The following is a 24,629-nucleotide window of genomic DNA, read 5'->3' as shown; positions in this document are numbered from 1 at the left end:
GAAATCGCAGATCCTCCCATAATCCTGATCATCCAGGAACTGAAGCTTTACCAAAGCACGGATCAGTGTAAGGCTCTCACTAAAATCACGAGAGCTGGTAACACTGCAGGCATCCGGGTGGATCTGGCAGGAGCGGTGCAGGCAGGGGACTTAGCACGGGGGTGAGCAGGGAATGAGTTTAAAGGAGAGTGGAGTTTCTGTGGGGCAAGTGGGGAGATGGAGAAGATTCCTCCCCTTTCCTCCCTCTGGCATCCTGACTCAGTGTGGGGTTAATGCAGGTGCTAGTGGATGTGAGGGGACTACTCCCCCTAGTGGTGCACATGGTAGAGATGAGAACAGGGAAAAAAGCCACAAGGCACATGGGTTATGTCTACACTGAGGAGCTATTTCAGGATACCTATTCAGCATCTTAAGAGCAAACCTGTTATATTGAAATATAATGGGCTCGCCATTCTGACATCCCTGTAAACCTCATTGCACGAGGGTTAAGGGACATTTCAGAATAGGGCCTTATTTCGAAATGACCTCGAAATAAACTACGCAATTGGTGTAGCGCAAATAATGTTGTTTATTTTGAGGTAAGGGTGCTGGGTAGACACACCCAAGGGGAAATATGGAAATTACAAGGAGGGTGAAGAAATATAGGAAAATCTCCAAGTATGGAGATTGGACTATACCACTTGCTCACCCCAACTTAGCCTCTCCCTCCTACTGCTGTGTGTGGAAGGATGGACGTGACCATGAGTCCAGCTGAGGGGTGAAATGGCTCAGGTAAAGGATATGAAGGGAAAACCATGAACTCCTCTGCTGGAAGGAGCAGAAATCGTCCCAGGGAAAGGGCAGCTGCGCCACCCTCGCCATCGCTCCTTTCTCACGACAGCTTTTGCCTCTTTTCTTTAAAATGCCTCCAAAGCCCATGGCCTCCGTCTGGGCCAGTCACACATTTCCTGCTGGATGTGGTAGATCCTTCAGCTTTTCAGAAACCCGAACATTTCATGTTCCCTGCCGGGTGTCTCAGAGCCTTTGGCTCTGTTCTCCCCTTGCCCCTTCCACACACTTGACCAACCAGAGGGGGAAATGGAGCAGAAAGGGATCAAGGAGCTTCTGGGGCAGCTTCTGAGACCTTCTTCCCTGAGTAGCCTCCAAGACAGGGGTGAGTGAAAAGAGGTCAAGGACTGGACAGAGTTCTCCAGGATTGGACCTGGCAGGCCGCCAGACACTTAATTTACCTGCATGTCTGCAGATACTCAGATAACTAAAGTAGCTAGTGACCTGCCAGTGGCCAGATGTGTCCAGCCCATGGGCTGCCTATTGCCCGTCCTGGCTCCTGGACCTGACCCACTTGGTTCCCACAAGAACTCAGCTTGACTCCGAATGCATCACTGACATTTCTTTATTGGCATAAAATCAAACCACACCTGAGCTGATCAGGCTCAAGTCCAGAGGGAGGGTACATGTATGGGATATACCACACATCCCCTGTACAGAATCAATAATCAGCTTATATACACTCTGACATTAAATACTACTCGTTAACAGATCAGATCACACACTAATTTTTGTAGCCAATTCCTGTCTAGATCACAAGCTGTTCACATGCTGGAAGCAATCATACATTGCTTACAATTCTACTGTCTCTTTTCCACTAGCTGCATCTTTTACATATTTACAATTCTACTGTCAATTCATGCTTTGTCCATGTCCTTCCCCAGAACAGTCTGACACGGACTACAATCCAGTGTATGGCAATTTTGGTCACTGTAATGTTCCAGTAATTAAAGGTAAAATATTGTGTGTGCTTATCTAAACACAAAGAAATAATCTATCCAGGGCATTTTCCATAAACTAAAAATACAACCAAACTTGTACAAATGCAAAGTTGGGAGCTCAAAAATTGACCAGATTAGCTTCAACCTTATTTCATAGTGTAGATGTGCCCCAGAAGCCTGAGAAATTACATGACTTTGCAAAGTTAACAGGTCTGGGATAGCTGAAATTAAAGGAGAGAGGGAATTCCACTGGGGGACAGCTCGTGGCAGTTTCCTCATTTGACTTAATGTTACGATGACCGTGTCTCCACTACACCAATGAATTGACACTGCGGCGATTGTTCCACTGGGCCATCGATTTCTTGCATCTGCTGAAGACGCGATAAATCAATCTCCGAGTGTGCCCCCATCGGCACCGGTATTCCACCAAGATGAGAAGAGTGGCCGGCATAGATGGGAATGCAACCCCAGTCAATCTTACCAGACGAAAAATGCCACGGTGAGTATGTGAACTTCACTACATTATTTGTGTAGCTGAAGTAGATGGATGCTGGAGGGGGTGGAAGGCAGACAAGGCCCTATGACTATGTAGAGTCCCACTTACTCAGGGGCAGCCTCTGTCCCAGCTGGCTCTCACCCTGAGGTTTGGGTCACTTGACAGAGGCTACGTCTACACTAGCAAGTGAAGTCAACAAAACTTACAACACCCCAAAATTGACAAAACAGTTGCTCCCTCTGTCAACAGATCTTGTCCACGCTGGGGGCATCATCGACAGTTTGAGCAATGCACGGCAGGTATGCACAGGGCTTTCTCCAGGCAGATTCAGGGCCCCTCCTGCTCCAGGCCTTCCTCCCAATGCACCCCTTTCCCTAAGCCCCGCCCTTTCTCTGCCCATGGCTTATCTTTTCCTGCCCCTGTTCTGCCCATCCTGCCCTTTCTACTCCTATTGGTCCCCTTCTTGGGAACCCCCTCCCCTGAGTTACACAACCTGGGGGATTCCTGGGGGAGGAGGGGGCTCACACAGGGTAGCAGCAGGGCCTGGATCAGGCTGCTACATCACTCTGTTTCCTGTGGCTTCTGCCACTGTGGTGAGTGGGGGGGGGGGGCACCCCTGTGGCCAGACCAAGGTTGAGGCAACAACCACAGGACCATCAAAGCACAGGCCTGGGGCGGCTGCCCTGAACCATCCTATGGACAGGATAACTCTGCGTATAGATCCCATGGTGCAGTGCGGTGGGACGGCAGAGCTGATCTCTGCATATCTTGGGATTCTCTACTAGTTCTCCCGCAGCCTCCTCAGCTGGAAGGACAGCCCTGAGCTCCCTGTGCTGAGGAATGTCAAAGCAGCACTGCAGCCTTTTCCCCTCCCCCTCCAGCAGCAGTCTGCCTGCTGCTGTTTCTAGTGCAGGGCAGAACAGGAGCAGTGCAATGATTTGCTCTTTGTTCTTGGAACAAGAGTAGCTCACTCAGCTGCCAGAGCTTTGAAAGGGGAGGGGGACATGCCTACAAGGCGGCAGAGATCCAAACCCGGAGTGCATCAGTCAGGTCAGGCATTGTGGGATACTGGAGGAAGCCAGTTCTGTCCACAAAACAAACAGCAGGGTCCAATAAAGGCAGGAGAAGTGAAAAAAATTCTCTCATAAGGGTGGAAGTTGTTGCCAAAACTGGGAGTTTCCCCCAACAAATTCGCATTGCAGTGTGTACACAGGCATTGTTTTCTTGTTGTTCAAGAGAGGACGGAGAACAAGCCAAAGGAGAGTGTCACCCCATAGTGAGAGTGTTACATGGTCTCACTGTGTCTGTCTGGGCACCAGCTCCTGGCAGGTCCTCCGGTTCCTCACCCAGATGGCAGCACAGACTATGCATAGGAAGACGAGGCCCTTCAATAAGCCCAGGAGCAGGATAAGGATGGTGAATCTGTGCAGTGGAAATACAGTAGAAACACCATACTCAAAGAGGCTCTGGGAGACAGACCCATAGTCTCCTATAGACAACCACCTAACCTCAAGATGATTCTTACCAACCACCACAGGATATACCACACTAATACCAACCCTGGTACCTTCCCTTGCAACAAACCCCATTGCCAGCTTTGTCCACATATTCATTCTGCTGATACCATTATTGGACCTAACCAAGTGAGTTATAAGATCAAGAACACATATTCCTGCGCATCCAGAAATATAATCTATGCTATCATGCGCCGAAAGTGTCCGTCTGCTATGTACATTGGACAAACATCTCAGACACTTCGCCAAAGGATTAATGCCCACAAAACAGATTGACGTTTATTAGAGAATTTTTAAAGACAAACAATACATAAATTATGATAGACAATTTTAGTGGAAATACAATAGAAACACTAAAACTCTGTAGATTTGACCGGACGCCTCCAATAAAACATTCCAGGGTGGCTCTCAGGCTGAAGATGTGTCCAGAATTTCATTGTAGAAGATGCAACACACCGAGCCCAGTTCCCCTCCCTGCCTTTATATGGAACCTCAGCACCTCCCTAGGGGATTCATTCTTGCTGTTCTATAACCTCATGTGACAGGACCCGGACAGCCCCCGGCCAGAGCTACTCTGTGTCTAGAATGGCCATTTCCCTAGGTATGGGTCCAGCCCCACTGAACCTCCTGGTTCGTGCTAAGAAAAGCGATGTTCCTTTTTCCATGGGACGTTATCACCCAGGACATCACTGCTCTTTGTGCCTCGGCAGATGGATCCTGTCTGGGCATTGGGAGCAGTGGCCAGAGAGACACGGGCAGGAGCAGTGGTACTCACTGTGCAGAATTGGTGTCTGCGCTAGAAGAGAAGCTGGATGCAGTGTTTGTGGAGGAAGGCGAATCCGGCTGCTTTGTCGTTCCTGCAGTTGAGATTGGGGAAGAAGCAGCTGTAGATGCAAACAGACATCCAGGCTGCTTAACAAATCTATTCTGCCCAAAATGTTTGGCGCACGTCTGATTGTTTATGAAGTTCCTGCAGGGTCAGAACCTTCAGGCTTAAGTTTCACGCTTAAGAAATTTTTTGCCTTCTCTTTGCAGATAAAACAGAAACCTTCCTGAATAACCAGAAGGTGGATCAAGACAATGAAGCCTTCAAGTGAAGGTAGCTCTTCTAAATACTCCCTGGGCTCTATCAACTTTTGTTTCCAGCCATCTGGATAGCACTTGGCAGGGTGGATTGTCCCTGCTTGACTCCTATTACAGGCAGGCTGGGCATGCCAAATAATGCATGTGCATCTTGTTAGATGTGCTGTAAAAGGTGTTTGTAGGCTCCATTGTCAGCTGGGTCAGCATCACTCACTCCATTCAGTTCATAATTTAGTGATACCTCCCAGCTCAGTTATTTAAACAAAGCCACACATGGCTCTGTCTTCATTTAATCACAGGAGGGAAGATGAAGGCGTAAAAACACTGAGAATTTTAGGAATAAAAAAAACCTTCCTTCCCTGAAAACAGGAAAAATCACCAAGTGACAAAAAATCACTTACCCGTCACAGCTATTGCAAATCACAGTCAGTGAAAATCGAGAAAAGGGACACGTCTGAACGTCACTGACATGACACTGCCCACATCGTAAATAAAGCACATTTCATCACAATGTAACAACCCTCACTCTGAGTCCAAATGAGAATTTTTTTGCACCAATAATCTCAGCATAGGAACCTTTGGAAAAGAAAACTGCTCCCCTGCACTGCGCTGGAATAAGGGGCAAGAGATGTCAGTTGCTTGCAGGAGCACTTTCATTTTAAGTGAGTTTTTAAAAAAAGCTGCCCTGGAAGGCCTCAGTGTCCTGAATTCCATTGAGTTTATTCAGGGCAGGTTTCTGTTTCATTTGCAAAGAGGTGGCAAAACTTGAACTGAGGTCTCTGCTGCTGTTGGCTGCACCCTTCCCCCAACGCCACCCCTCAAAATATTTGGGATACCTGGCTACAGTAAAGGGGGGATGGGGATGGAGACTGGCAGCTGCCACCTCCCCTCCTGCTCTGTCTATCCTGCTCCTCCCACCTCTCTTCCTCTTTCATCCCGTCTCCTCCTCTCCCTGGGTATGTCTACACTACCCTCCTAGTTCGAACTAGCGGGGTAATGTAGGCATACCGCAATTGCAAATGAAGCCCGGGATTTGAATTTCCCGGACTTCATTTGCATAAGCGGGGCGCCGCCATTTTTAAATCCCCGCTCGTTCAAACCCCGTGCCGCGCAGCTACATGCGGCACGAACTAGGTAGTTCGAACTAGGCTTCCTAGTTCGAACTACCGTTACTCCTCATTCCACGTTACTCCTCATTCTAGCGCAGACGAGGAGTAACGGTAGTTCAAACTAGGAAGCCTAGTTCGAACTACCTAGTTCGTGCCGCGTGTAGCTTGGTGTTGGGTGCTCTCTTCTTCTCAGTCCTTCCCCAGGCCACTTGATGGCCCCTCCCCCAGCCCATTCCAAACAGACCCTCCTGGTTCCACCTCACCCCACCTTTACCAGCTGCCACCCCTCAGGTCCTGCTGCTTGGTGCTGACTCTGCAGCCATTGCCCCCTGCTCTCTCTTTGTGTTCCTCATCTCCAGAGCCCTCCGGCTCTCCCTTTCTGTCCCCTCTGGTTTCTGGTTAATATCAATCACCCTGTGCCCTCTGTGGTGCTCCTCTGTGTCTTTGTCTCGTGGGGTGGGACCCAGGCCCCAAGCCTTGTTCTCCAGGCCATGCCGAGGACTCAGCACTGCAGCACCATATGCACTGGCGCCTTAGGGCACCGCAACTTTCTGCACTCAGGCTGCGTGTGTGTGACTGTGAGTGCGTTTTCACCCCCCTGAGCTGGAAAGTTACAGCAAAACTTGCCAGTGCACACAAGCCCTTGGAGCGAACCACCACCACAAACCTAGTACCCACAGTATCTTCACCACAGGTGCAGATTTCAAGTCTTCACTTCCCTGCCCAGTTGCTAAGCTCTGTGGTAGGCTGCAGCCACTGCAAGAGCCTACCTGGGGCTTCCCAGCTCTGCTGTGGAAGTTGGCAGAGCTTGTAAACTGTGCAAGCAGTGAACTTCCAGCAACCCTCACAGCGCCCACACCCTTCTCCCCTGGGAAGAGAATTCAAATCGAAACAGGGATCCTCCAATGGCCCAGGTTTCCTCTGCACATGACTCCCTCCTGGGCAGGGGCACAGAGTTATGTGGACCGATGGTGCCCAGATCCCATGAACATTCTTGGCCTGGGGGCCCTGTTCCAGCAAAGTTTGGGGCTCTGTCTCTCCCACAGGCCTGCCTGCCACCCCCATACACCTTCCCCAATGTCTTTCCCCCACAGATTGCTACCCCTGGGCAATTTAAAAGGGCCCACTGCCACTGCCAGAGCAGGGAGCCCCAGGTTAATGCTGCCCCTTCCCCTGCACACTCCATCTTTCCCCCAATCCCTGCTGGAGCTTAACCCCTCTCTGCTCCTGCACCCAAACTCCCTCCCAGAGCCTGTACCCTGCACATCAATCCCCTGCCCGAGCCCAGAGCCTGCAGGAGCACTCAAGTTCCCTCCCAGAGCCTTAGGGAGCGGTGCTGGACGTGGTCTGGGCACCACCAAAAATGTCAAACATGTCACCTCTGCTCCCTGAGAACGCCAGGCTCCTGTGAGCCCTTGTGTTCTCTGGGGCCCTCCTTTCAGACCAGTCGAAGGGCAAACCTGCAGGCGCAGGAGCCAGTTCTGTAATGGGAAGTTTCTACCTCGCCGAGCTGCCCACTTCCCTTTGAAGAGGCGGGTGTTTCACCAGGTGAGGAAGTTGCTCGACATCCATTCCCCATGGAGGTGTTTACTGTTCACATTAAGGGGAGCGGGTCACAGCGTGAATGTGACTCTTAGCAGAGGCTGATAAAAAAGCTTTGACCCAACTACACAGATTGGCTGATGGCAGAGCCCTGAACAATGTTGCTCATTACTACACAGCCTAAGGCTGGGTCACCAAGTGCCCTTAGACACCTGCGGCTGCCCTGTGCCAGCTGCCTAAGCTAAGGGGCCTGGACTCCAGGGTGTGTAATTGCAAGGTAGACATGCTGGGACCCTCCCGTCTTGTAGAGTCCTAGAACTCTGGCTGAAGGCCAAGCCTGAACTCTAGAGCTGCAGTTACAGGCCCTTAGCCTGGGCCCTGTGAGCCAAAGTCAGCTGGCACTAGGGTTGCCAAATGGTTTCACCAAAAATACTGGACCCTCCCCCCACAAAAAAGTGCCCAAAAATTTTTGTTGAAAGCAGTCACAGCCCCTTTAATTGTTAAGCCGCTCCCCTACCCCTTCCCCCACCCCCGCCACCTGTCCATCTGGCGCCAAGCAGGAAAAAGCAATATTTTCTCAATTTCAGTACCAGATACCTGGCGACCCTAGCGGGCACAGACCAGCTACAGGTTTTTATTTCCAGTATAAACAGTGGTTCTCAGTCTGTGGGTTGCTTGTGGCCCAATCAGCACAATGCCGGGGTTGTATGACATCCTCATAGCCATACACGTAGCTTATCTAGTGGGTGCATGTGGCTCACATCACTCGCAGAGAGCTGCATGTGCAGCCACAGTGGTAAATAGATTGAGAACCGCTGATGGAAACATACCCACTGAGCCTTCGGCTGTTGGGGAGTCTCCACCCCTTATTATTGCCTAGGGCAGCTCTGAGGTTGTCCCCGCACAAGCATCCAGAAGTCACATGTCAGTCTGCAGCAACCACGAGCTTAGCTTTCAAATCTTGAGAGTGTTTGATTATTTACAGATGCCTTTTTAAACGCTGTATTTTTAAAAATCTTTAAAAAATCTTCTGTTGCTTGAAACCGGAGGGTGCACTTGGCTTGTCTTTTAAACTTTACTCTGCTGCCTGGAAACTTTTTCTAAGGAAAGCTCAGCTCCACCCATAATTCTGATAATCCAGTAGCTGGGGCTTTAAACAAAGCACCGATCAGCGTACAACTCACACTAAAATCACAAGAGCTGGTAACATTGCAGGCAACCAAGTGGATCTGGCGGGAGTGGTGCAGGCAGGGGATTAGCATGAAGGTGCTATGGGTGCTGAGTTTAAAGGAGAGTTGAGTGCCTGTGGGCCAAGTAGGGAGAAGGAGCGATTCCCCTCTCTCTCCTTCCAGCTTCCTCTCTACACTACCAAGTTATTTCAAAATAATAACTTCCGAAATAACTATTTTGAAATAAGCTTATTTCTCTTCACAGGCAGGAGTTATTACAGGCAGTCCCCGGGTTACACACAAGATAGGGACTGTAGGTTTGTTCTTAAGTTGAATTTGTATGTAAGTCGGAACTGGTACATATTGTAGGGGAAACTCTAGCCAAACATTTCTCCAGAGCTCAGTTTTATTCTCCCACACCTCACTTCCCTCACTCCTTTATTCTCAAGCTGAGGTGTCTACTGAGAAAAGCTGCTCTGTGTCTCCCTGATCTGCTGGGGGGGCGCTAGCTTCGTGTCTCCCTGGTCTGCTGGGGGGGGGGGGGGAAAGCAGCTGTTGCGGGGTTGCCTCACCCCGTTTGTAAGTAGGGATCTGATGTAAGTTGGATCCATGAAATCCGGGGACTGCCTGTATTTCGAAATAACAGGCTTGGTAGTGTGGACACTCATCTTGTTATTTCAAAATAACTTCCCAGTGTAGACACGCGCTCACTGTGGGGTTAATGCAGGTGCTTGGTTTTGTGGGGGGAGGGGAGGAGCTCCCCCTAGTGGTGCATGAGGTAGACATGAGGACTGGGAGGGAAGGTAAGAGGGCACAAGAGGAAATATAGAAACTGCAAGAGGGGAAGGAGAAACAGGAAAATCTCCAGATATGGAGGCTGGAATATACCACATGCTCACCCTAACCTAGCCTCTTTCCTTCCTCCTGCTGGGTGTGTGAAAGGATGGAAGTGACTGAGTCAGAAATCACCCCAGGGAAGGGCAGCTGCATCGCCCACAGAAACGCTCCTTTCTCCATAAAGCTGTTGTCTCTTTTCTTTAAAATGCCTCCACAGCCCATGGCCTCCCTCTGGGCCACTCACACGTTTCCTGCTGGACGTGGTAGATCCTTCAGTTTTTCTGAAACCCGAACATTTCATGTTCCCTGCCGGGTGTCTCAGGACCTTTCACTCCGTTCTCCTATTGCCCCTTCCACACTCTTGCCAAACCGGAAGGGAAATGGAGAAGAAAGGGAGCAAGGAGCTGTTGTGGCGGCTTCTGAGACCTTCTTCCCTGAGTAGCCTTCAAGACAGGGTTGAGCAAAAAGCGGCTCAGAGACTGCACACAGTTCTCCAGGGTTAGACCTGGCAGGCCGCCAGACTCTTCATTTTCCTGCGTGTCCGTGGATACTTAGATAAAACATCTGGTGACCTGCCAGTGGCAAACTATGTCCAGCCCAAGTTTGCCTCCAAATTCAGTTTGGACTCAGTTTGACTCCAAATGCATCACTGACATTTCTTTATTAGCATAAAATCAAACCACACCTGAGCTGATCAGGCTCAGCTGGAGGGGACAGGCATAGGATGTATCTCACATTCACTGTACAGAATCATGAATCAGCTTAGATACATTCCTACAGTAAATACTGCTGGTTAACAGATCAGATAACACACTGATTTTTATAGCTAGTTCCTGTCTAGACCACAATCTTCCCATACTGCAAACAGTCACACATTGCTTATTAGCCAAATAACACTTTTCTACTAGCTTCATCTTTTACAAGTAGATAGTCAATTCATGCTTTGTCCATGTTCTTGCTCAGAACAGTCTGACATGGACTGCCACTCAGAATGGTACAATTTTGGTCATTGTAATGTTTCAGTGATTAAAGATAAAATATTGTATGTACTTATCCAAACACATATAAACCTTCTGTCAGGTAACACCAGCAGCAGCCAGAGCCAGGTATAATATCTAGGGGTGTCTGTGGGCACTGTGGCTTGTGCCAGAGAGGGTGTGGGGTGGGGGAAACAAATGGACAACTGGGACCCAAGCTGGGTGGAAATCTATGTCTGCAGTTGGGCCTGTTTTCTTTCCTAAATGTCTTCATGTTAGGAGAAAATGTGACTCCAATTAGCATCATCCCGCCCTTGAGGCACAAATTCCAGCTCTAAGTAAACTCCACTTCCCCAGAATCCTGAGAAATGACATGGCTTTGTGAGATTAACAAGTCTGGGGCAGTTGGGTTTGAGGGAGAGAGGGGATTCCACTGGAGAACACCTGGTGGCAATTCCTTTACTTGATCTCATGTCTCTATGGCCTTGTCTCCGCTACACCAAGGATGAACGCTGCAGAGATTGATTCATTGGGCCACCGATTTCTCACATCTGTTGAAAACGTGATAAATCAATCTTCGTGTGCTCCCATCGATGCCGTATTCCACCAGGATGAGGAGAGTAGTTGGCATTGATGGGAGAGCAGCCATTGCCAACCTAACTGGATGCAAGATGCCGCAATGAGTACATAGACTTCAGCTATGCTATTTGCCTAGCTGAAGTAGATTGTATGAGGGGAGGATAGTTCATTTGGGGCAGCCTGTGTTATTGCTGACTCTGATCCTGTGATTTGCATCACTGACGGAGTCTATGTCTATTCTACCAAGTTCAGTCGACAAAATGTTCTACACCCAAACATGGACAAAACAGAAATGGCCACACAGTGTTCACATTTGCTCCCCCTGTCAACAGATCATGTCCCCGCTGGGGGTATCATCATTGACGGCGTGAGCAATGCATGGTGGGTATGCACCGGGCCTTCTCCAGGCAGATGCAGGGCCTGGGGCAACCCCTCCTGCTTTGGGCCTTGCTCCCATTTCACCCCCTTCCCTAAGCCCCACCCTTGCCCTGCCCCTGACTCATCTTTTCCTGCTCCTGTTTCACCCGTCCTGCACTTTGAACTCCCATTGGTCCCCTCCTTTGAAAACCATCCCCTGAGTTACACAACCTGGGGAATACGGGGGCACCTATCAAGGGGAGGCAACAGGGCTGGGCGATGGTGGTGGAGTGGAACACGCTGGAGTATCACTCTGCTTTCCATGGCTCCTGCCACTGCGGTGAATGTGTGGGTCACCCCTGCTGCCAGACCCAGGCAGAGGCACCTACTGCTGGGTCATACAAAGTAGGGATCTAGAGCGGACGCATGGAGCCATCCGATGGACGGGGTGGGTCTGGGTATAGATCCCATGGTGCAGTGCGGTGGGATGGCAGAGCTGATCTCTGCATATCTTGGGATTCCCTCCCAGTTCTCCCGGAGCATCCTCAGCTGGTGGGAGCAGCCCTGAGCTCTCCCAGCTGAGAAATGTCAAAGCAGCACAGCCGCAAGTGCCCCTCCCGCTGTAGCAGCAGTCTGCCAGCTGCTGTGTTTCTAGTGCAGGGCAGAACAGGAGCAGTCCAATGAGTAGCTCACTCAGCTGCCAGGTACGTCCCAGAGCTCTGAAAGGGGAGGGGAGCTCACCTGTTGGGCAGCAGAGCTCCAGACCCTGAGCACAGCAAGCAGGGCAGGCATTGTGGGATACTGGTGGAAGCCAATTGTGGCAATAAAACAAACAGCAGGATCCACACTGGCTCTTTGTCCATGATTAAGGGAAGAGAAAATACTCTCCCACAGGGTGGAAGGTGTCACTGAAAATGGGCATTTTTCCTGACAATCTCACCTAGCGGGGTGCACGCTCTCACTGTTTGGTTGCAAAAAGGCAGTTTGCTGACAAAACTTGGTAGTATAAAGGTAGACTTGGTGGAGTTACGCTTGCTTACACCAGGGATTTGGCTCTAGGCTCTCCAATCCTTTTCTTTTAGGACAAGGGCTTTTTTACCTGTTTTTCATAGAATTTTTGTCTCACTGGCAAAACTGTCCTTCTTGGGGGCATTTCTCTTTGATCCTCAAGCGATACAAACCTAACTCTGGGAAACAGAGACAGACACCTCCAGCAGACTCCATACTCTCGGGGATATAGCTTCACTTGAGAGGAGAAGAAAACGAGATTCTTTGCATAGAATGCTTTGCCCAAAGCTGGAAACCAGCCTTCTTCTGCTACGTCTGTTTCTGCTTGCAAAGAGGCAGTTCATGAGCTGCAACAAAACCCATAGAAGCCCCCCAGGACAGAATGAGAAAGACTTGAGGTCAGTAATATTTTGCTCACTCCCATCAGGGAGTGAGTCTGGTTCTAGGAATCCCTCCCTGATCAGGAATATTGAGCAGTGATGGCTCCTTCTTCCCACTCAAACTCATCCCAGTTATGTATAAGGGTTTGTCAAAATGTGGCCATAATAGTACAGCAGAGGGCCACAAGGGGGCACAAGTGAGGCAGCCAGGCAGGAGAGGAAGCAGACTCAGTAGACCACAGGACACATAGGTTAAGTCTACACAGCAGAGTTATTGTAGAATAACTGATGTTATTTCGAAATAACAAAGAGCTCACCTACATAGCAAGCCATTATTTTGAAATTAATTTGAGCTGGAGAATTTCTTATTCCAACTCCTGTACCCATCAATTCACGAAGAGTAAGAGAAGTCGAAGGAAGAGCGCTCTTCCTTCAACTTCCTGCAGTGTAGACAGCACCAAAAGCCGAATTAAGGTATTTCGACTTCAGCTAAGCAATTGACACGGCTGCAGTTGTGTAGCTTAATTTGAGTTTTGCCCTGCAGTGTAGATATGCTCATAGGAGCTATATGAAGGGGAAGGGGTGGATTGTTGGCTCCACTTCCCGCCATGAACCTGGCAGCTTGGTTGTGCTGTTGTAAAATGATGCTGAACGAGTTTTTGAGCTGGGGAACAGAGCTGCACCCTCCCCTGCTGCTGTAAGCATCCTGTACTGCCTCCTAGTGCTGAGGCTGGCTGCCAGGAGCCAAGTGGGCCCATCAGATAGGCCCTTGTGCCCAGCAATTGGCATCCTGCACATGGGTCAGGTGGCTGGGAGCTCACATCTGGGCCTACTGGCTAGCAGGACCGTGGGAGGCCAAGACACTGGAGAATGAGAGTGCAGGCTGGGTACGTCCAAAATGTGGGGTACTACAGCACCCCTTACATCTCTCCTGTCCATGCCTAGTCTGATGTACCACTGGAAATACTCCGCACCAGTGGATCTGACTGTTTCCTCCATCTCTGAAGCAGGAGGGAGAATGGAAGGGACATTGTAAATTGGTCTGTCACTATGGCTGTGTCTACACTGGCCCCTTCTTCGGAAGAGGCGTGCTAATTTCTAACTTTGGAATAGGGAAATCCGCGGGGAATTTAAATATCCCCCGCGGGATTTAAATAAACATGGCCTCCGCTTTTTTTCCGGCTTGGGGAAAAGCCGGAAAAGAGCGTCCAGACTGACGCGATCCTCCAGAATAAAGCCCTTTTCCGGAGGATCTCTTGAAGTAGGAATAAGAGATCCTCCGGAAAAGGGCTTTATTCTGGAGGATCGCGCCAGTATGGATGCTCTTTTACGGCTTTTCCCCAAGCCGGAAAAAAAGCGGAGGCCATGTTTATTTAAATCCCGCAGGGGATATTTAAATCCCCCACGGATTTCCCTATTCCAAAGTTAGAAATTAGCACGCCTCTTCCGAAGAAGGGGCCTGTCTAGACGGAGCCTATATGTCATGATCCCCTCCCCCCACTGCCTCCCATTCCGGCAATTGAACAATTCACGGCGCATTACTTATGTCACAGTACAGCTAGGATTGAGCACCCCAATGGAGTGTCACCCCACAGTGTGGGTGTAGCATGTTCTTACCGTGTCCGTCTGGACACCATCTCCCTGCGGCTTTTCCGGTCCCGCACGCTCCCCCAGGTGGCAGCACAGACTATGCCCAGGAAAACGAGGCCCTTCGATAAGCCCAAGAGCAGGATAAGGATGGTGAATCTGTGCAGCGGAAATACAATAAAAACACTGAACTTCTGTAGATTTCACCAGACGCCTCCAATAAAACATTCTGCGGTGGCTCTCAGGCTGAAGACGTGCCCAGAATTTCACTACAGAAATGCAACACCCAGCCCAGCTCCCCTCCCTGCCCTGATATGGAATCCCAGCATCTCCGTATGGGATTCATTCGTGCTGTTCTACAGTCTCATGCGACAGGACCCAGACAGCCCCCGGCCAGAGCTACTCTGCATCTAGAGTGGCCATTTCCCTACATATTCACCTCCAGGTTCTTGCTGAGAAAAGCAACGTTCCTTTTTCTATGGGACGTTATCACCCAGGATGTCACTCCTCTTTGGATCCTGCCTGTGCACTGGGAGAAGTGGCCAGACAGACAAGGGGCGGGGGCGGTGCCACTCACCGTGTAGGGGTGGTGTCTGCGCTAGCGGAAAAAGTAGATTCAGTCGTTGTTGGAGAAGGTGAATCTGGCTGCTTTGTTATTTGTAGTGTCTCTATAGTTGGGCTTTGGGGTGGAACATCTGTAATTGGGCTTCTGGGAGAAACATCTGTAGATAACGACAGAGCCAGCCCACTTTACAAATCCACCCAGCCACCCATGTTTGGCACAATCTGATTGTTCATGAAGCTCAGAACATTCACCCGAAAGTTCTGCTTTCTCAGAACATTCACCCGTAAGTTTTTGCCACTTTCATGCCGATAAAACAGAAACCTGCCTCGGATAACTGGAGCACAGCTGAAGACAATGAGGCCTTCCAGTGCATGTAGCTCTGTTAAAAACTCCCTGGACTATGTTAGCTTCAGGGCATTTGTACCCAGCCATCTGTAGCACTTGGTAGGGTGTCTTGTCCCTGCTCTTGAACAGTGAGAGCTTTATCTTGACTCCAATTGTGGGCAGGCCGTGCATGCATGTGTGGCTGACAGTAGCAAATGACAAATGTGCATCTTATTAGTAGGAATATGAAAGTGTAACCATGTGCACAGTTACATGCAGGCTCCCAGTACGTGCAGGAACTAGCTTAATATCCTCTCCCTGTATGCACTGGGCCCTGGGGAGCCGACTGCTGCCCTGCCCCCAATCGTTGAAATTCTCAGCTGTTACACAGTCACTTAATTAAACACATTTTAACATCTCTACTTGTCAGGTGTGTGTTAAATGGGGCAGGTGTTCGTAGGCTCCACTATCAGCTGCACCAGCAACACTCACTCGATTCATTTCATAGTCTAGTGCAGTGGTCACCAACCTTTTTCATCCCAAAATCACTTTTTGAGTTTACCTGCAACCCAAGATCTACCCCAAGATACTGTTGTAGAATAAACCGTCTGTTTTTCATTTATACTAGATACACCTAAAACCAAGTATTTATAATTATACATTTTGTCCTCTATTCACCATGCCTCACCTGTGACTGCACATTATCTACCAGTGCCCCCACGGAGCAAAGGGGGGAAGCTCTCCACCATCACGCATCCTGCCCTGTTCACAGCAGCGTTCCACCCACCAAGGGTGCCCCAGCAGGGTGAGCCTCACCGTGCCCTGGCTCCAGCCGGAGCAAAGGGGGGCAGCTGGCCCAGTGTTCCTTCTAAGATTTTCCATCCATGAGTGGACTAAGTTTTGTCTTGTGCCTCAAGATTGAGGCCATGTGTGCTTGTTCATATGAGTGCTACCATTGCACCTATCAGTTACTAACATACACACACTCACACTCACACACACACACACACACACACACACACGTTATGGAAGAAAGAATGCTAACACAGCCCTTTCCCAATCTCAAAGAATAAAAAGAGCTGGTACAGCAGCACTTTTACCCCCACATCTTTATAACGATGGCTGACCCTAAGTGCCAATGTCCTGTCCTGTCTTTGCCCAGCAATCTGCTTATTGACCAGCCCTACACTATGTGATTTGTCACCACACACAACACAGGAGGTCTTACAGTCATTCTGAAAGAAATGGGGGCTTCCTAACAAATGAGCCAGTAAACAATGAATTGTGATGGTTGCAATAGGTACAAGAACAATCCCATTTACACTTTTTAACTGTAAAAAATGTAGCTAAGGTGGGATTGCTGAAACATGGAAGGAGAAGATGGAACTAAACGTTGCTAAAATACAGAAGTTATCAAAGCTCAGGCCAAAGGAGATCTCAGCTGGAAAAAACAAACAAACCTTAGTCAAAGCTTAAATATGAGAATGAATAACAGTTTAGAAATGTAAACAACTTTCCTTACATTTGTTCATAATTTGCAATTTACAAATATGCCCCCCAAAGCTCTTGGAAAGTCTAAAATCATTTTAAAAACAAAAGAGTCTCTTGATCTCTGTTCTGGTTACTCAGGGCAGGTTTCTGTTTTCTCTGTCGGGAAGCGGCAAAACATTTCTTCATGATGAAACTTAAACTGAGGTCTCTGCTGCTCTTGGCTGCATCCTTCCTCCATCCCCACCCGCTAAATATTTGGGATACCTGGGTACAGTAAGGGGCGGATGGGTATGGAGGAGCTGCCACCTCTCCTCCTGTTCTATCTACCCTGCGCCTCCCCTTCCCTCTTTCTCTCGCATCCTTTCTCCTGCCTTATGCATCAGGGCTGTGCCCCTGCCCAGTTGTGCTCCCTGTGGAAACGCCCGCACCTTGTCTCGGCTCAGCCAGTGACTGGCGGGGGCTGAGCCCAGGGACCTCAGTAGTGGGAGTGACCAGCCGTTGTCCCAAGGGGGCGCTGTGGGGCTGGCAGGGACTGGGCAGCGCTGAGCAAAGGTGCTGTGGGGCGCAGCGGGGGGGCTCGATGGTTGGATGTAGCAGGGGCAGCGCCCTCCCTCTGAGCCCTCACAGCACTGGGCCCGGCCCCTGAGCGGGGGGGCTGTGGGGTCTGGGTCACAGCAGATCTGCCCTTCACCCTCCTGCCGCCCCAAGGCAGCGCCGGCCGCGCCCGACCCCGGCAGCCCTGACACTGGCGGGGGCAGCGCAGGGATTTACCTGGGGAGACGGAGACTGACACCGTGTGCCTGAGATCAGTCTGCAGCAGAGCCCTCTCTACCCCGCACTGGTACTTGCCGGCGTCGGCCAGTGTCAGGTTCTCCACGGTCACAGTGAACACGCGCTGGGTGCGATTGTCTCGGATGGAGAATCTGCCCCGAGTCACCTCGGTCTCCCGCTCTGTGGTCTCAACTAAGTGACCGTCGGAACAGAGCCTCGTTTCTCGCCAAATTCCTTCCCGGCACCAGAACTTCGAATAATCCTCGTAGCCCTTCTCATACCCGCACTCCACAGTCACCGACCCACCCGGGCGGCCGCGCACTGACCCGGGGCCCGTCACTGCCCAGCAGCCTGCGAGAGACAGAGACAGTGAGACATGGGCACCCTTCCGGCTGCCAGCAGCAATGCCATGTCCCCAGTGCCCGGAGAGGGGGTGATGCTTCAGTGTCTGGAAGGACAGGCAGGGGGTCAGTGTCTGCAGCATCTGGGTTTCCATGGTTACCCGTCCAAAAACCTGACACCTTAACGCTGTGCCATGGGAAGGAGAGCAAGTGCCACTCTCCCCTGGGCCTGGCTGGGAGCAGGTGCGGGCAGCTCTGCTCTCAGCAGGTTAATGAATCCGTGTAAAAGAGGGGCCTCGAAATGAGTCTTGATTCTCATTACAGGACAATGTAGCACTTTAAAGACTAACAAGATGGTTTATTAGGTGATGAGCTTTCGTGGGCCAGACCCACTTCCTCAGATCAAATAGTGGAAGAAAATAGTTACAACCATATACACCAAAGGGTACAATTTTAAAAAAAATGAACATATATGAAAAGGACAAAAATAATTTCAGAACAGAAGAGGGATGGGGGGGGGGTCCATCTTGTTAGTCTTTAAAGTGCTACATAGTCCTGCATTTTGTTTCAGCTACACCAGACTAACACGCTACATTTCTATCTTGATTCTCATTGGCACTCATGTCTCTTTGCCCCACTCTGGTGGGGCAGAGAGGCTGAGAGAGGACGCCACAGTGAATTATAGTTTTGACTTCTAAGATTTCCAGTAGGAACATTTCCTACAGCAAACATTCTGCTTCAACAAAATATTTGGATTTTTTAATTGGGGATAGTGACAGGACAAGTTCAATTTCATACCGACTTTTGAAAATGAAATACTCGTTTTCTTTTCCACCTAAAATGTCAGTTTTGGTTTTCCAGTTCAGGCTCCTGGTTTGATTGCTGTTCTCCAGAGAATGCCAAACGTGCAACATGCCAGGAGAGCTCATCGATATAAACCGGACTAGTTTGACAATTTGTAAAACACAGTTTAGAAGGTGTTAATGAGTCTGAGCTAGTTTGTTTGATTTCACATAGTATCTATAAATGCTAATCTAGACAAGGGATAGGAAAAGAGCAACACCTCCATCCTGAAAGGTTTACTTCTGTGCTTCAGGTTAAGCACAAGGGCCCTCGGGCTGGTTTCATAGGGACTCAGCCTTAATGTAAATTGGTTGGATAAATCATGAATATGAAGGATGGGCAAGTATTTATAATATTAGGCTCCAAATTGGTATTTTTGATTCACTTTTGCTACAGTTATTGTTTGATTATTTTATTTAAAAAAACTGCCTTTGAATGTCACTTAAAAATATTCAGTAGACAACGCACATCCCAAAACCCCCGCTTGTATCAGTTATCAAGTACTTCACTATGTCCCTGATAGCAAGGTTTCAGTAGGGTTTACAATATAGTATCCCCTATTCTCTTTACATGTTCATCTCCAGAGCTGCTCTAAAAGTTTGATGTGAATAATATTTCTTGAAATTGCTAGTAACCCATCCCCAGTTGGTGGCTGGTCTGATGGTCGCACCATTGGTAACGCTGCTCCTCCTCCGCAATCCCCACCCGCCTCCCCTAGTCCCACCGGGCCGCTGTTGTGGTGTTGGGCTGCTCACCTTTTCTCAGTCCTTCCTAAGACCACATGATGGCTCCTCCCCCTGCCCATTCCAACCAGATCCTCCTGGTTCCACCTCACCCCACCTCTACCAGCAATCCTCACAGCGCCCGTATCCTCCTCTGGGAAAAGAATCCAAATCAAAACAGGGACCATCCAAAGTCCCCGGTTTCCTCTGCACACGACTCTCTCTCTCTGGTAGAGACAGTGGGTTATATGGACCTGTGGTGCCCAGACCCCAACAACATTCTTGGCCTGGGGGTTCTGCTCCAGCAAAGTTTGGGCCTGGGCCTCCAGCAAAGTTTGGGCCAAGAGCCTTAGGCAGGTGGGAGGGAGGGAGTTTGAGTGGGGGAGGGGTGCACAAGATGGTCTAGGCATCACCAACATTTCCACAAACCTGCAACCTCTGCTCCCTAGGAAACCTGCAACCTCTGCTCCCAGGTTTCTGTAAGATGGCTGGGACCCTCCTTTCAGACCAGTGGAAGGTGAAACCTGCAGACCCAGGGACCAGTTCTGTAATGGGAAGTTTCTAGCTCTCTCAGCTGCCCACTTCCCTTTGAATAGGTGGGTGTTTCACTATGGCTACATCTACACCGCAGGGTTTTGCCGGCAGAGAATATACTAATGACAGTGTGACAAATGCTAATGAGCCCTTCATTAGCATGCTCTCTGCCAGCTAAACCCTGTAGTGTAGACGTAGCCTATGAGAGGAAGTTGTTTGACATGTATTCCCGATGGGGGTGTTTACTTTTGCATTAAGCGGAGGGGATCACAGTGTGAATGTGACTGATGGTGGTAGAGCCCTGAACAATATTGCTCATTGCTACACAGCCTAAGGCTGGGTCACCAAGTATCCTTAGACTCCTGCGGCTGCCCTGTGCCCCCCATTGTCAGGGCCAAAGGACAGACAGGGTGATGGGATTCACTTCAACACAGCTGATTAGGGATAATGTACTTTATTAAGCTTACTACTCCACTGCTACTACACGTCACAGGGTACCCTCTAGCACGCGACAGCGCTACAGAACAATGCTTAAAGGAGTAAAAGGTTCCGTGGAATGCTGATGCCTCTTCTGCCACAGGGAGTCCCGATCCCGAGATGCCTCACATCTGGGTCGTGGCGGACGTCGCTCCAGTTGGGGAATTCGGGGCACCTCTGAGACTGGAGATCTGCGATGAGACTCAGCTGGGGCGGGACTTCTAGTGATCTTATACTTTAGGGCTACGTCTACTCTGACCAGTCTTGCACAAGAACATATGCAAATGAGGCGTTGCTCTTGTGCAAGACTGGCCGGTGTAGACATAGCCTGGCTGTTTACTGAGTGTGCACAAGCTGGCTCAGTACCACTGTTAATGTTCCCACGGGGCTGAGAACCGAGGTCATGGTGTCTATCCCATAGCTGGCTCTCAGCTAGCAAGCACAGGGAGTTGTGGCCGATGAAGGCCTTCTGAAAAGGAACACTTGGGCTACGTCTAGACTGGCATGATTTTCCGGAAATGCTTTTAATGGAAAAGTTTTCCGTTAAAAGCATTTTTGGAAAAGAGCGTCTAGCGTTTTTTGCGGAAAAGCGTCCGTGCCAATCTAGACGTACTTTTGCACAAAAAAGCCCCGATCACCATTTTCGCCATTGGGGCTTTTTTTGTGGAAAACAAATCTCTGCTGTCTACACTGGCCCTTTTGTGCAAAAGTTTTGCGCAAAAGGGACTTTTTCCGAATGGGAGCAGCATAGTATTTCCGCAAAAAGCACTGATTTCTTACAGTAGGAAGTCAGTGCTTTTGCGGAAATTCAAGCAGCCAGTGTAGACAGCTGGCAAGTTTTTCCGGAAAAGCGGATGACACAGCCTTGGGGTTTATGCTGACCAGGCTTTGCTTTGTACAGCTGAGATGGACACTTCCATTCTTGCTGTTTGAGGCTACAGGCAGGCCTGCCGGCATGTCTCATGATACCCTTGTTGTTTTTGCTGAAACAGACTAACCCTACTACCCCTCTGAATCTTGTAAACTGTGCAAGCCCAGTCACTGAAGTGTGTAAACAGCAACCCACCCAGTGCCCACGCCCTCCTCACCTGGGAAAAGAATCCACATCCTGATGAGGATGAACTTCATAGTCCTGGTTTTCTCTGCATTTGACTCTCTCTCTCTCTGGGAAAATCAGGTTTCTGTGAGACGGCTGGGACCCTCCTTTCAGACTCGTTGAAGGTGAAACCTGAAGACTCTGGAACCAGTTATGTAATGCGAAGTTTCTAGCTCTCTCAGCTGCCCACTTCCCTTTTCAGAGGTGGTTATTTCATTAGGGGAGGAAGTAGCTTGACGCCCATTCCCAAGGGTGGTGTTTACTGTTTACATTAAGGAACAGGTGATCACAGCGTGAAATGTGACTGATAAAAAAAACTTTGACCCAACTACACAGATTGGATGATGGTAGAGCCCTGGAAAATGCTGCTCATTGCTACACGGTCTAAGGCAGGGTCACCAAGTGCCCTTAGATACCTACGGTTGCCCTATGCCACGTGACTGGGCTAAGGGGCCTAGGCTCTAGGCTGTGTAATTGCAGTGTAGACATGCGGGTACAGGCGGTAGCCTGATCTCTGGGACCCTCCCTCCTTGCAGGATCCTAGAATCATGGCTAAGCCTGAACCTTACACTGAAGTTACAGGCCCTTAGCCTGGGCCTGGCAAACTCGAGTCAGCTGGTACAGAGCAGCGGCAGGTTTTTAATTGCTGTGTACACTGGAGATCCTCAGCCTGTGACCCAGTTAGCACAACTCTGTAGGTGGTAAAACATCCTCATGGCCATACTGGTAAGAACATAAGAATGGGCCATACTGCGTCAGATCAAAGTCCATCTAGCCCAGAACCTGTCTTCTGACAGCAGCTAATCCACAGTGCCCCCGAGGGACTGGACAGAACAGGTATCATCAAGTAATCCATCCTCCGTCACCCATTCCCAGCACTGACAAACAGAGGCTAGGGACACCATCCATTCCCCATCCAGGTTAATAGCCATTAATGAACCTAACCTCCATGAATCTATCTAGCTCCTTTTTGAACCCTGTTAAAGTTCTAGTCTTCGCAACATCCTCTGGCAAGGAGTTCCACAGGTTGACTGTGTGTTGTGGGAAGAAATACTTCCTTTTGTTTGGTTTAAACCTGCCACCTATTAATTTCATTTGGTGACCTCTAATTCTTGTGTTATGGGAACAAGTAAATAACCTTTCCTTATTCACTTTCTCTACACTAGTCAAGATTTTACAGACCTCGATCATATCCCCCCTTAGTCTCCTCTTTTCTAAGATTAAAAGTCCCAGTCTTAATTACTCTCTCGTATGGCAGCCGTTCCAAACCCCTAATCATTTTTGTTGCCCTTTTCTGAACTTTTTCCCATGCCAAGAGGTCTTTTTTGAGATGAAGTGAACACATTTGCATATAGTATTCAAGGATTTATATAGAGGCAATAAGATATTCTCTCTCTTATTCTCTATCCCTTTTAAATCCCGTTCTGTTTGCTTTTTTTACTGCTGCTGCACATTGAGTGGATGTTTTTGGAGAACAATCCACGGTGACTCTAGATCTCTCTCTTGAGTGGCGACAGCTAATTTAGTCCCATCATTGTATATGTATAGTTGGAACTATGTTTTCCAATAGGCATTACTTTGAATTTATCAGCATTAAAATTCATCTGCCCTGTTGCTGTTGCCCAGTCACCTAGTTTTGTGAGATCCTTTTGAAGCTCTTCACAGTCTGATTTGGAGTTAACTGTCTTGAGCTTATCTATTTTGTGCATACAGCCCACATAACACGCAGAGAATAGCATAATCAGCCCACAGTGGTAAACAGGGTGAGAACTGCTGATGTAAACTTACCTCTGAGGCTTCCGCTGTTGGGGTGTCTCCCAACTCCTTTATGATTGCATAGGACAACCCTGAGGTTGTTCCCCCTCAAGCATTCAGAAATCACATGTAGGTCTGAAGCAACCATCGGCTTAGCTTTAAAATCTCAAGAAGTCCTGTTTTAAAAGCTATTGTTTGAATCCGGTGGGTGCACTTGGCTCGTCTTTTCAAACTTTTCTCTGCTGCCATGCGCCTGGGAACATTTTTTCTGTTTCTAAGGAAATCGCAGATCCTCCCATAATCCTGATCATCCAGGAACTGAAGCTTTACCAAAGCACGGATCAGTGTAAGGCTCTCACTAAAATCACGAGAGCTGGTAACACTGCAGGCATCCGGGTGGATCTGGCAGGAGCGGTGCAGGCAGGGGACTTAGCACGGGGGTGAGCAGGGAATGAGTTTAAAGGAGAGTGGAGTTTCTGTGGGGCAAGTGGGGAGATGGAGAAGATTCCTCCCCTTTCCTCCCTCTGGCATCCTGACTCAGTGTGGGGTTAATGCAGGTGCTAGTGGATGTGAGGGGACTACTCCCCCTAGTGGTGCACATGGTAGAGATGAGAACAGGGAAAAAAGCCACAAGGCACATGGGTTATGTCTACACTGAGGAGCTATTTCAGGATACCTATTCAGCATCTTAAGAGCAAACCTGTTATATTGAAATATAATGGGCTCGCCATTCTGACATCCCTGTAAACCTCATTGCACGAGGGTTAAGGGACATTTCAGAATAGGGCCTTATTTCGAAATGACCTCGAAATAAACTACGCAATTGGTGTAGCGCAAATAATGTTGTTTATTTTGAGGTAAGGGTGCTGGGTAGACACACCCAAGGGGAAATATGGAAATTACAAGGAGGGTGAAGAAATATAGGAAAATCTCCAAGTATGGAGATTGGACTATACCACTTGCTCACCCCAACTTAGCCTCTCCCTCCTACTGCTGTGTGTGGAAGGATGGACGTGACCATGAGTCCAGCTGAGGGGTGAAATGGCTCAGGTAAAGGATATGAAGGGAAAACCATGAACTCCTCTGCTGGAAGGAGCAGAAATCGTCCCAGGGAAAGGGCAGCTGCGCCACCCTCGCCATCGCTCCTTTCTCACGACAGCTTTTGCCTCTTTTCTTTAAAATGCCTCCAAAGCCCATGGCCTCCGTCTGGGCCAGTCACACATTTCCTGCTGGATGTGGTAGATCCTTCAGCTTTTCAGAAACCCGAACATTTCATGTTCCCTGCTGGGTGTCTCAGAGCCTT

At 49.3% G+C, this 24,629-nt stretch overlaps 2 protein-coding genes across 6 annotated transcripts in view; both read right to left on the bottom strand.

Moving 5' to 3' along the window:
* Positions 1-24,629, bottom strand: part of LOC102456325 (CMRF35-like molecule 5) — a 139,986-nt gene that overhangs the window by 5,785 nt on the left and 109,572 nt on the right. The window lies entirely within an intron of this gene.
* Positions 1,352-18,302, bottom strand: LOC142819110 (CMRF35-like molecule 6). Of its 5 annotated transcripts, none has more exons than XR_012896858.1 (5): positions 17,559-18,302; positions 14,985-15,129; positions 14,438-14,566; positions 12,614-12,787; positions 10,138-11,156 (listed from the first exon to the last, which is right to left on the bottom strand). XR_012896858.1 is itself a non-coding variant. In XM_075903726.1 (4 exons), the coding sequence occupies exons 1-4, from the start codon at positions 18,052-18,054 to the stop codon at positions 2,080-2,082; spliced, it is 936 nt and encodes a 311-aa protein (XP_075759841.1). In that variant the 5' UTR covers positions 18,055-18,297; the 3' UTR covers positions 1,352-2,079. The 5 variants fall into 5 exon arrangements, 3 of the variants coding, with proteins under 3 accessions (XP_075759841.1, XP_075759842.1, XP_075759843.1); XR_012896859.1 differs by having other exon boundaries at positions 10,138-11,152; XM_075903726.1 differs by lacking the exons at positions 10,138-11,156; positions 12,614-12,787 and adding an exon at positions 1,352-2,245 and having other exon boundaries at positions 17,559-18,297.

The sequence above is a fragment of the Pelodiscus sinensis genome, chromosome 20 (genome assembly GCF_049634645.1).
Source record: "Pelodiscus sinensis isolate JC-2024 chromosome 20, ASM4963464v1, whole genome shotgun sequence".
NCBI lineage: Eukaryota > Metazoa > Chordata > Testudines > Trionychidae > Pelodiscus > Pelodiscus sinensis.
This window is presented reverse-complemented; position numbering and strand designations above follow the sequence as displayed.